The sequence below is a fragment of the Mus caroli genome, chromosome 5 (assembly GCF_900094665.2).
Source record: "Mus caroli chromosome 5, CAROLI_EIJ_v1.1, whole genome shotgun sequence".
Lineage (NCBI taxonomy): Eukaryota > Metazoa > Chordata > Mammalia > Rodentia > Muridae > Mus > Mus caroli.
The window spans coordinates 133,597,661-133,609,500 of NC_034574.1; the positions used below are offsets into that span (position 1 = coordinate 133,597,661).

General features: G+C 52.2%; 1 protein-coding gene across 1 annotated transcript in view; it reads right to left on the minus strand.

Annotated features, from left to right (window-relative positions):
* Positions 1 to 11,840, minus strand: part of Card11 (caspase recruitment domain family member 11) — a gene marked incomplete at its 5' end in the record, with an annotated part of 57,634 nt that overhangs the window by 9,853 nt on the left and 35,941 nt on the right. Inside the window, 9 exons of the mRNA XM_029477657.1 lie at positions 4 to 100; positions 1,226 to 1,466; positions 3,180 to 3,306; positions 3,517 to 3,718; positions 4,830 to 4,962; positions 6,892 to 6,944; positions 7,743 to 7,843; positions 8,761 to 8,843; positions 10,828 to 10,879. Coding sequence (XP_029333517.1) covers positions 4 to 100; positions 1,226 to 1,466; positions 3,180 to 3,306; positions 3,517 to 3,718; positions 4,830 to 4,962; positions 6,892 to 6,944; positions 7,743 to 7,843; positions 8,761 to 8,843; positions 10,828 to 10,879 — 1,089 coding nt within the window. The remainder of the gene's footprint in view (positions 1 to 3; positions 101 to 1,225; positions 1,467 to 3,179; positions 3,307 to 3,516; positions 3,719 to 4,829; positions 4,963 to 6,891; positions 6,945 to 7,742; positions 7,844 to 8,760; positions 8,844 to 10,827; positions 10,880 to 11,840) is intronic.

The window sequence follows — 11,840 nt, forward strand, 5'->3', positions numbered from 1 at the left end:
TACCCGGAGGCTGCGCAGGGTGTGGTGAGCGCTGTCTGCCTCTTCCCGGTTGCCTCTGTGAACCAGCCGCTGGAGCTTCACCAGGAGAAGCTGTTGAGCCCTGTGGAGGGGACATGGGAGCAGCAACCTCAGGGCTATGACTGGGCAAGTGTGTGACCCGCAAACGGGAGAAGCTGGGTCTGAGGGCTCCCCCATTCGGGTTGGGTTCCAGACTCTTGCGGAGCAGCTGCAGGGTCATGCCCTTGTGTCTGGGTTTCTTCACTGACCATCTGACTGGCTGAGAGCCACTGCCTGAGACTGACTAAGCAGCAGCAAGGGCCAGAAGAGCAGGTGTCACTGTGTGGAAGAACAGGCACCCAACAGCCCTGACACCTGCTGGGTTCCGCCCAGCCTGATTAAAGAGAAAACACTGAAGGACTGGGGCATGGCTCAGAGACAGAGCATTTGCCCAGTATGCCCCAGGGTTGAGGATTCCATCCCCTTCCTCTCGACCCTGAACCTCAGATAAAAAGAAAAGAGATAGCCGGGCGTGGTGGTGCACACCTTTAATCTCAGCACTCGGGAGGCAGAGGCAGGTGGAGTTTTGAGTTCAAGGCCAGCCTGGTCTACAGAGTGAGTTCCAGGACAGCCAGGGCTGCACAGAGAAACCCTGTCTCAAAAAACCAAAAAAAAAAAAAAAAAGAAAGAAAAGAAAAGAGATGAGGCAGGACGGTCATCCCAGCTGCCTTAGGAGGAGAAGGGCTGAGGGCAGGATTGAGTTCAATTTTAGACTGGGTAATCTGTCAAATTCTATTGCAAATTAAAAAAAAAAAAAGTAAAACAGGTTGGGGCTGTGGCTCAGTGGTAGAGCCCCTGCCTAGAATGCCCCAGGGAGGGGCTGGGGGCGTGGCTCAGTGGTAGAGCACCTGCCTAGAGTCCTCCAATGAGGGGCTGGGGGCGTGGCTCAGTGGTAGAGCTCCTGTCTAGAATGCCCCAGGGAGGGGGCTGGGGGCGTGGCTCAGTGGTAGATTCCCCTGCCTAGAATCCCCCAGTGAGGGGTTGGGGCGTGGCTCCTGGTAGAGGGCTTCCCAGCATGCCTGGTGGTCACTGGATATAATGAGGGTGGTAGGAGGTTTTGTGAGGATACTGTACAGTCCTTACAAGAGCAAGGAAGCCCCAATCTTCCAGTTCCCAGGCTGAGGGAGCTGTTGGCCTGGGGTGGTGTGGGAGCCCATCCCCCACTCACCGGCTGTAGCTGGGGATGGTGCCCGTGTCCAGGTCTTGGTCCGTGAAGGGGTCGACTCGTGCACACAGCCACTCGTGCCTGTCCTGGTACATGGTGTCTAGGACATGCACCACGTCGTCACACTTGAGGGACATGGAGCAGGCATCCAGCTGGCTGGAGATGTTCAGGTTCAGGCGGATATAGAACGAGTCCCCTGATGTGAGCAGACCGTCCTCCATCTCCTTCAGCAGCTTCCGGTATCCTGAGGAGACCGTAATCCAGAAGTGTAAGCACCCTGGAGATACCGCGTCTGAGTGCCTGTCTTCCTCCTTGTGAGTGGGCAGCCATGCCAGCTAGGGGTTTCCTCTTTCACTTCAGCTTCCTAGAAAGCTTAGGGCTAACATCTGTGCTGAGCCACAAATGTCTAACTTACTAGCTTCTGTATTGTGGTCCCCATGCCTTTTCTGCCAAGTGGTACTTAACATGCAGTAGGCTATATGCATCCTTCAACTCAATGAAATTTTGCAAATACATACATGTGGATAGCCCCTACTCTAAACCAGTAAGTAGGCTCTGTCAGGCTAACCTTATCCTGATTGCTGTAGTTCTAGCTAGCTGTACCGCATGTTGCAAAAATAGAGGTTCTTTGTTTCTGGCTGATACTGCTCAACATTATGTTTATAAGACACACCACTGTGGCACACATTCCTTTTCATTGCTGTATAGTACTCCACACTGGTGTGCATTATTCAGATATGTTCTTTCTGGTGGACAGATGTACTCATTACTCTTGGATACAGATAAAGAAGTCGAGTCACCAGGTCTTTGCAAATCTGTGTGGAAGCTTTAGTAGCTGCTGCCAAATGCTGCAGGTGTGATTATGGCCAAATGTTACTATTCTTTTGAGTAAAATTTGCAAGTAACTTTGGGAGCATTCAGGGCTTACGGTGTGAATCTAATAAATGCTACAATCTGTCAGTGAACACCCATGGTATACACTTATAATTTATATCTCCAAATAAGCCCAATGACAGAGGATTGTGGGTCAAATGGGAGTTGTAACTAGCAGGGTCCTAGGAGGTCGTTCATAATCAAAGGGCATTCCAGGCAGCTGAGTTGGTATAAAGAAACAGAGATTCCATATCGGGTCCTTCAGGGGTGTTCTAGCTTTGCCCAGTCCTGGCTCAGACTCCCTAGTACTACCCAGCATCCCTGAGTCTGAGCTCTATTTAGGGCTTTCCCAGAAATTCAGTCTGGAGGGCTATGCTGCCATTCACCACTAGGCCATGCAACTCACTTTGCAACCTTGTAGCCCATGGGTCAAGATGTCCCCTAAAGATTTAGTTTTTGGGATGCAGGCTGGGAAGCCCAGCCTCAGGAGTTGATAGGAACAAATTCTATGGGTGGGGGTGACTGGGCTCCACAGTGCCATCCTCTGCACCAGGGGTGCTTCTGGGAAGAAGGGGCAGGGGAACGGCTGGAGAAGCTGGCGGGCTATTTATGCTCTGCTCAAATATTCATGATTACTGTGGTTAAAAATAAGACCCAGCTGCAGAGGCAATCACGCAGGAAAACCCAGAGGTGAGAATGAGAATCCGAGTCATCACCCAGGCAGCAAGCAGTGCTGCAGGGGGCTGGGCCAGGCGGGGAGGCAGGGCTGCCTGCCTGTCAGCGGACTGGATGTGCTTGGCCCAGAGTCTCTGCTTGTAGCAGACTGGGAAGCATGACGGAGGAGACAGATGTCACCCGTGCAGGGAGAGGAGCGAGCCAGGCTGCTGAAGCCGTGTCCTCTGTTTCCCTAGGAGGTTTGTGGATTTGGTTCAGGGTGACCCAGAGCGTCTTCAAACCCACCTGTTATCCTCTTGGGTTGAGATGCGGCTCAACTCTCATGGGGCACAGATGGAGCAAGGGGGAGGCTCAGGGTATGCATCCCGTACCCTACCCTTGTGTGGACCAGGTTCGGCCCAGGCTTTACCTTCATGGTTGACCTTGTAATGCAGAGTGATGAGGCCACTGCACCTCTGGATGGTCCAACGGACCTCTTCCTTTGTGCACGCTTCCAGTGGAACGCTCTGCCTTTCGCCTCGGATGCAACCTTCCAGCTACAGGACAAGAACAAGAGGTTCATTTTCTTTGGCTCTGCTGATGGGCAGGGTTAAGGCTGCTTCCCACTGGAGCATCCATCATCAGACACAAGGGCATCTTGTGCCACTGGGCTGCATGTGTCTCTAGGTGCGCATGCGTTTGCGCATGCGTGTACATAGAAGCGAAGGGCCTGGGGACAACCCGTAGCTTCTCCCTCTATGTCTCACCAGCAGGAGTTGGTGGCCCTCACGCAGTCCGGCCCTCTCAGCCAGTGAGCCTGGCTTGACAGAGTGAATGAAGCTCCCACGTGCATTGCCGCCCAGAAGGGTGAGCTGGGTGATGAGCCCATCGCCATTCAGAGTTGTGTGCTGGACCAAGGGCCCGGTGCCCCGCACGTGACCCCCAGATGTGACCGATGGCCGGAAGGGCCTGAGGTGGGAAATAAAACAGGCAGTTGGACTCAAAAGAGAAGAGCTGAACATGCTAGCAGGTTGGGGAAGGATGCTGGTGGCATGGCTGTATGTGTCCTTGAGGCTTGGGGGCCTCTGGGTTCTCAGGGATTCACAACTGCAGGAAGTCACCAGGAAGTAGGAATAACTACCCGCCCCATCTCTTCCTCTGTGTGTCTGTGTGTCCTTCCTTTTCTCTTTCTTCTTCTTCTTCTTCTTCTTCTTCTTCTTCTTCTTCTTCTTCTTCTTCTTCTTCTTCTTCTTCCTCCTTCCTCCTTCCTCCTTCCTCCTTCCTCCTTCCTCCTTTCTTCTTCTTCTCCATCTTCATCTTCTTCTCTCCCTTCCTTCCTTATTTATTTTTATTAATTAATTAATTTATTTAAAGACAGGGTTTCTCTGTATAGCCCTGGCTGTCCTGGAACTCACTCTGTAGACCAGGCTGGCCTCAAACTCAGAGATATGCCTGCCTCTGCCTCCTAAGTGCTGGGATTAAAGGTGTGTGTCACCATCACCCAACAATGTCTAGGTGTCTTATCCTGGACAGTCAAGGAATAGATGGAGTGGTCTTCTCTACCCTCCCCGATGCCACACTTTGAGATAGGTCTTATGTAGCACAGGCTAGCTTCCAACTCACTAGGTAGCCAAGAAAAACCTTGACCTTCTGATCCCCTCTCCTCTACTTCCTGAGTGCTGGGATTCCATTGCCTGACGTAGGTGGTGGTGGGATGGAATCCAGGGATTCATGCATGCTGGTGAGCACCCCACAACTGAGCCACACCCCTAGTCTGAGGAACTGATTTGTGACTGAGACTCTGGCTTTAGTCTTAAGGCAGGTAGATGGTCCCCTCTGTTAGGGAAGTGAAAAGATGAGGGTCTTGGGTCCCATCCTTAAGTCCCCATTTGGCCACTCCTATTCCTGATACCTCTGTCCTATCCCTGTACCCTTCTCTGGATCTGGGACTTGCTGATTACAAGCATATGACACCACACCCAGATTTTTATGTGGGCTCTGTGGATTTGAACTCAGGTCTTCATGCTCATGTGGCAAGTGCTACACCCACAGAGTCATCTCCCCAGCCCTGCCTCCATACCTTTCTAAAGAGAACTTCCGTAACATGAGGTTGACCTGCTCCAGGTCGTAGGCATCCAGTCCCTCTGACTGGTGTGAAGAGGATGAGGAGTGGATGGAGGGAGGTCCAAAGGAATAACGTTCGTGATTTTCATCTGCAGAGGAATGAGGGTCTGTCAGGACCTGGGAGCACTAGGAGGAGCATCTAGGATCACCCTCTTCCCCCAGCATGGAGCTAAATAATAGCATAGCCTTGTAGACTGAAATTTTGGGGGAGTCTACAGAGGCATAGCACTGAGTTGTATCATGTAGCCCAGACTGTCTTCAAATTTGCCATTCCCCTGCCTCCATCTCTCACATGCTAGGATTACAGTGTGTACCCAGATGCAGGGATCTGGGGTAAGAACCCTGCAGCTCTTACTACACTCTGCCTATCTCCTGCCACCAGGGCAGGTAAAGTCCAAAATAGACATCCCCCTGCTTCTCTTCCTAAAGAGTCTCACTAGATGTCTGTGTATAGGGAGTTAGGAGGACCAGAAGAGGTCATCTGGTACCTGTATCACTTTCTGTCTACTCCTTTGCAGCAGGGTCTCTCCTGAACTAGGGCTCACGCCTTCTCAGAGAAGCGGGAGACTAGCCAGGCTCAGCAGCCTTGTCTCTGTGACCCTCAGAATTAGGGCGAGAGACGTTTGCAGGGACACCCAGCTTGCTGTGAGGATGCTGGGATCTGAGCTCCCGACCTCATGGTTGTGGAGCAAGAACTCAGGAGTTGAGGTGTCTCCCCAGCTCTCCGCTCTGTCTTGGGAGTGGACTCTGGGGTTCTCACTTTAGCACCCCAACTCCAAGTGGTCTTCCCCACCCTCCTCCATGATCTTTCAGACTCTGGGTCTTGGGGGACCTGGGTCCCTATCCTCTTCCCCCACCTCAACTGGTCTGTAAGTTCCCAGGGGAGATAGATGCCCACTGGAATAGAGCCACCAGGGTGAGGGACACTCTGGTCCTGCTTGGGGCTGATAACAAAGGCCAATTCAGCACAGGAATTTTTCCCGCAACGTACTTGGACGCTTGCCCAGGATTCGCTTCCCAGCTTCCCCATTCTAAAACTCTCTTGGCTCCTTTCATTACCCAGCCTCCATTAGGTGCTAACCCCTCTTTAACACTTGATAGCTAGTGATGGCCCCCGATTATGTAGGATCGCTAATCTTTCCATCTTATCTGCTGGTGGCCTCTGCTAGTCAGGGGCACAGACGGGGCTGGGAAGAACTGGAATGTCTATGTGTGTGCTGGCAGGGTGTGTCTGCAGGATGCTGAGCCTAACCTTCCAGCAGGATAGGGGTCTGGTGACACCCGGGGCCTGGGCCCATCTCCAGGTTCTCCTCCCTCTCAGTGATCCAGTCTGGCATATGCCTTGGGTTCATGGCACTGACACCACAGTCTCTGTTAACAGGGATGGTGGGACTGGGACTGAGTAAGGATCCTTGGCTGGGAGGGGCAGGTCACTGGGACCATATATGTATTCTGTATCCCTGAAGTCCGGGCCCCCATTTCTGGCTTTCCATACAGAGACTGACTGAGAGTGTGTCAGTGTCCCCAACGCGGTTATTTGAGGACCATTCCCTAAAATTTAGTCCTGGTCTCCAGCTCCAATTTCTACCACTGAGCCACACCCTAGCCCCTCCCTGGGGGATTCTAGGCAGGAGCTCTACCACTGAGCCACGCCCCAGCCCCTCATTGGGGGATTCTAGGCAGGGGCTCTACCACTGAGCCACGCCCCAGCCCTTCACTGGGGGATTCTAGGCAGGGGCTCTGCCACTGAGCCACACCCCAGCCTCTCACAGGAGTAGGGTCATTGGAGGAAATCACTTTACGGATGAGCCACATTCTGAGTCTTATAATTATTATTTTAGATCCATAGCTTTGCTTGTTCTTCAGATGAGTGGCTGGCTCTGCCTATAAACCACAGAGCCAGCTTAGTCTCCGGCTCGAGTCTAAGATCAGACTTCCTCCCATGCTTTCCTTCTGAGTTCTTTTGGGGCAGACCCTGCCCTCCGGAGCTCCTTCGGACCTGGCAGATACATACATACCGTCAAGGTCTAAGGCATCAAACCCACAGCTATCGTTGTCTTCTTCCACCGTGCTGTAAGAAACAAGCCGGGGGGTGGGGGGTGAGACGACACTGGCGTGAATGTGTGCTTCAGGAGAACAAGGTAGGGGAAACTTCTAGAATGTTTTGGCTTTCCTTCGGGCCTTGGTTCTAAGAGGCCATCATGGGAGGGAATGGGGGAATGAGGAGGGTGGGATGAAGCGAGGAGTAGGTGAGGAAGAGGAAGTAAGGAAGCAGGAAGGCTGCCCTGGTGGCCTGTAGAGACCGCATCTCAGTAGCCGAGGAGGAGGCAAAAGGAGCAGGGAGTGTGTGTGTTTGAGGGGGTGGCGCGGGTGGAGCTAGACATGGTGGGTACTGGCCAATAATCGCAGTACTCGGGAGGCAGAAGCAGGGAGATCACCCGTGAGAGGCCAGCCTGGGGTACAAATTTCCCAGAGAGCCAAGAAGACTGCTTTTCACACCACACACATTTGCTCCCTACGCATGTTCAGATGACTCTGAGGCCGCAGAGCGCCCTCTAGGCAGGAGTTGGGCTGGACACAGTGGTGTAGGTGGGTCTGTGAGACTTCTGTAAGGTCCCTGAACATGGGTCTAAGCTGTTCAGAAGGGTGCGCCCCCTGAGGGACCGAGCAGGTATTCTCCACAGGTCAGTGTGGACCAGGCTTATGAAGAGGGTGGCTCCCCATCTCCAAGCCTCAACTTCCCCATGTGGAGTGGGCCCTCCCTCGCCTTTCTTTCTAATGTTGTTGAGAGGTTTAAGGAGTTCATACCAATATGGTATGGAGACAGGGTCAGTCACCTAGCCAAGGCCTCCACCTGCCACTCACTCACCTCCGGTGTGGCGCATCTTCCTTGCAGCGTCTGACTATGGAGTCATTTCCCGGGGGCTCTGCCGTGATTGACATGATGCTGCTGCGGCTCCGATGGGGTTGCTGTGAACGCGGCACAGCTGTGTTACCGGATATTTATCTGCGATGCCTCGGCGGGCATAAATATTATATACACGGGAACTAAATTTAACTTGGGATGTTCCCACCCTTCCCTGGGAAGCATGGGCTGAGCAAGCTGGTCCTCAGTATGACCTTGGCTGGAGGAGGCTGGGCTCAACCCTGGGGCAGTCAGAGGAGCTTGGCACACAGCTGCTTCCACAGCTGCTTGCCGGGAGAAGCAGACGGGAACCGCTGAGCTGGGGAGGCAGAGCCGAGGCCTCATGACCCTGCACAGACTGGGTTCTGTGCCCCACAGCTGCGGGCTCTGCTTTGGAAAGGGTGGGTGTGGAGAGGGGTGCCTTGCAGAGGGGTAGGGGAGAGGTGGGACGGTGGATGGAACAGGACCTTGGATTTGGCACGGGAGCTGATACCAGACCATTGTTGTACATTCATTACCAAATTTCTACCTCCCTCAGGGTCTGATTTGAGAAGCTGAGCTGACATTTTTCCCAGGGCACCCCTCAGGCTTAGAATTTCTAATCTTGTGCCTTCTGTGGGTTACAAATAGATAGCTGGATGTAACGGAAGGCTGGGACCCTACCTAGCTCTATACAGGAGTGTGGGTGCGCCCTCTCCTGCAGCTCCAGCAACCCCTGCCTTGCCCAAAGCCTCTCAGGGCAATGGCCGGGGTTGCATGGGGCTGTGAAGTTGCAGAATTGGTCCAGTTTGCCACCGCCCCTTAGGAGGCCCTTCTCCTCCTCCCACCAAGTGTTAAATTGGGAATGGAGGCAGCAGGAAGGTGTGAATACATTGCTGGTCTGGGGAAAGGAAAACTTCTTTAAATAAACATCAGCGAGGCCCCAGGCTCAGCCTGGGGACTCTGAAGGTGTGTAAGTGGAGTGGAAATTACGGCAGCTTACCATCTTGGAGAAAGAGCTGGTGACAGGCAGCGAGCGGGAGGAACTGGGGCTGCCGTCTGTGAAATCCTCTTCTTGCCCCTTGACTGTCCTCATCAGAGCCGCGGGCCCAGAAAACAGAAGGGAGAGAAAAGGAAGGGGGAGAGGGAGGGGAGTTAAAGCCTCTACTTGGGGTTCTCCTGACATGGGTGGGCAGGGGACTGTTCTGTCCCCTGTGGAAACCCAGGAAGCAACATTAGTAAAGTCTCTGCTTCTCCTTCGCCTGCAGGTGGCGCTATTTTTCTGTTCTTCAGGATAGCATATCCTGCCCCAAGCCAGGCTGACTAAGGGTGGCTCTAGTCAAGACTAAACCATGTCACCTGTCTTTGAGGACTCAGGGAGGGGGTCCCCTCCCCCCATTCCCACCTCCACCCAATGAAGAAGCATTGGGTAGGTAGGGAAAACCATGCCCATCTTCCCCATCATCAAACCTTTCCCTGCTCGACAAGGTGGGCTGACGGCAGAGCATAGCCAAAAGAGGGACAAGCTCGTCACTTCCTTAGCAAAGCCCCCCATGTTGTCTCTTGCTCTTCAGGGGCTCTCAACTTTTGTGTGACCGACCTGCCACCTACAAGGCTCCTGTCCTCCAAGGTTCCAGAACCTGTATGTGTGTGCACAGCCGTGTAGACTCCGGTGCCTATTATGTATGCTCTGTGAGGGAAGCCTTGCGTTATACTTCCACTAGATCCTCACAGTAGGCAGCCTGCCAGGCTTCATTAACAGTGATGAAAAGCACAGCTCTTAGATGGTTAGCATCCTTCTGTTTCCTTTTGGGTGTTTAATCTGTATGTCACAGGCCCCAGGATCTTTGCACATCACATTTGGATAAAGAATGTCACTGAGACACCTAACATAGCTTGGCTGCAAGGGAGCTCAACCAGGTGTCAGACTTCAGATCTGTACTATCTTCCTTACCCTCCCTAAAGTCACTAGAGTAGACCGGAGCTGAGGCAGTCACAATAGACCTCTGGGTTTTGTGGCTGCTGTCTGTCTGGGGCCTCAATTTTAATACTCTTTTTTTTTGTACCCCAAACTTACCAGATCCACCTCACACTTTCTGCTCCTCTCTTTGTAAGTCTTAAATTCATCCAGTTTCCAGACTCAGTTTAAGTGAATGTCCCAATTTTGTTTCAATTGCTTCCTGGGGGTGTCCCTGGGCACTTTCCATCTTCTTTCTGTGACCCTGATCTGAGTTTCCAGACTGCGGAGCACATTCTGGAACCTTCCAGCACCTGCCATATAGCAGGAGCTTTGTTTGTCTTGCAAACCTTCCCTAGACAGTTGCCACTCCTAGAGTTGATGTGAGGCTGAGAGAAGAACCTTGAAGACAGTAGGCTTTGGAGAGCCAGGAGTTTGTGGCTGAACTTGTAGCTCACACATCTGGGCACTGCCAGCCAAAATCTTGGGTGAGGAAGTTCAAAAGTCCCTTTACTGATGAGCTCAGTTCAGGAGTTGGGAGCTGGCTTAGTAAATAAAGTAGCTAATACACGCTGTGCAAGCATGAGGGCTTGAGTTTGGATCTCCAGCATCCATGTAAATAGTTGGGAGGTGTGGCAGCTGTCTTAATTCTGGTATTCAGAAAGTGGAGACAACCCGGCTAGCTATACTTCTCTTACCCACGAGCTCTGGGTTCAAATGAGAGACCCTACCTCAATGAACAAAGTTGAGCAGCAATTGAGGAAGATTTCCAGGGTTAGCCTGGGATCTCTGTATAGACAACTCATGTGCACACACAGAGACAAGCATATACACACAGGCATCACACAAATATGCATGCAAAAATAAATAATAAGATGCTCCACTTGGCCAAGAGGGCCACAGAGGTGACACGCTGGTGGACAGAGCCCTGCACACTTTGAATGGTGATGAGCAGCACATACTGACTGATTGAAACGCTGCACCCTGATACCCAGGAGGCCTTGCCCAGGTTGAACTCGCAGGGTCGGTCATTGCAGCAGGAGAAACAGATGGAACGAGAAGGGGAGGGTGACAGATGAGCAAGGGCAAAAAGGATCTGGGCAGCCTACTAACCTTGAAACTCAGATGCTTGCTTCATGCTGATGGGGGATTTGGCTCTCTGCAGCTGAAAGAGAGAGGAGGGGAAGACACAAGACAGAAGACACAAATCAAACAGGGCCCTAGACACATGTCACTGCAGCTAAGAGGAAAATAAAACAAACCGCCCGCTCTGCAGCTGCCTGGCTTGGGTCGTACATTTGATGCCAGGCTCCTGCGGTTGGGACAAGATGTAGACTCTCTTCCCCCAGGCCTGGATCAGCTAACTGCTACTCCAGATGAGCCCCCTCTAAGGGAGCCCTTGGACAGGGCTCTAAAATCCTGAAGCACAGGAGGCCTGTAGGCCAAGCTGACACATGTGCAGGGACCTCCATGAGAGACTGGGCTTCAGAGAAGCTGCCTGCTACCTTTGATCCATGTGTTACCCTCTTCCATTAGCACAGAGAGGCAGGGGTGACTAGACTTTAATGACTGGTATATCCAAGTAACTATCCAGTCATCTACTCTACATGCACCTATCAATGACTCATCTATGCATGCATGGAAATATCCATTCATCTATACATCTATTCATGAAATATCCATCCATCCATCCATCCATCCATCCATCCATCCATCCATCCATCTATCCATTCATCCATCCATTTATCCATTCTCATCAGTCTACCATCTATCCATGTAGCTATCCAACCACCCATCTTCCCATCTATTCACACAGCCATCATCCTTTTTTTTATCATGTAACCATTCATTTAGCAATCCATCCATCCACCCACTCACCCATCCATCAGTCAACCATCCATTTTTGTAACTACCCATCCATCTACCCAGCCCCACCCACTCCTCATCCACCATCCTATCTGTACTGGCTAGTTTTGTGTCAACTTGACACAGGCTGGAGTTATCACAGAGAAAGGAGCTTCAGTTGGGGAAATGCCTCCATGAGATCCAGCTGTAAGGCATTTTCTCAATTAGTGATCAAGGGGGAAAGGCTCCTTGTGGGTGGTGCCATCTCTGGGCTGGTAGTC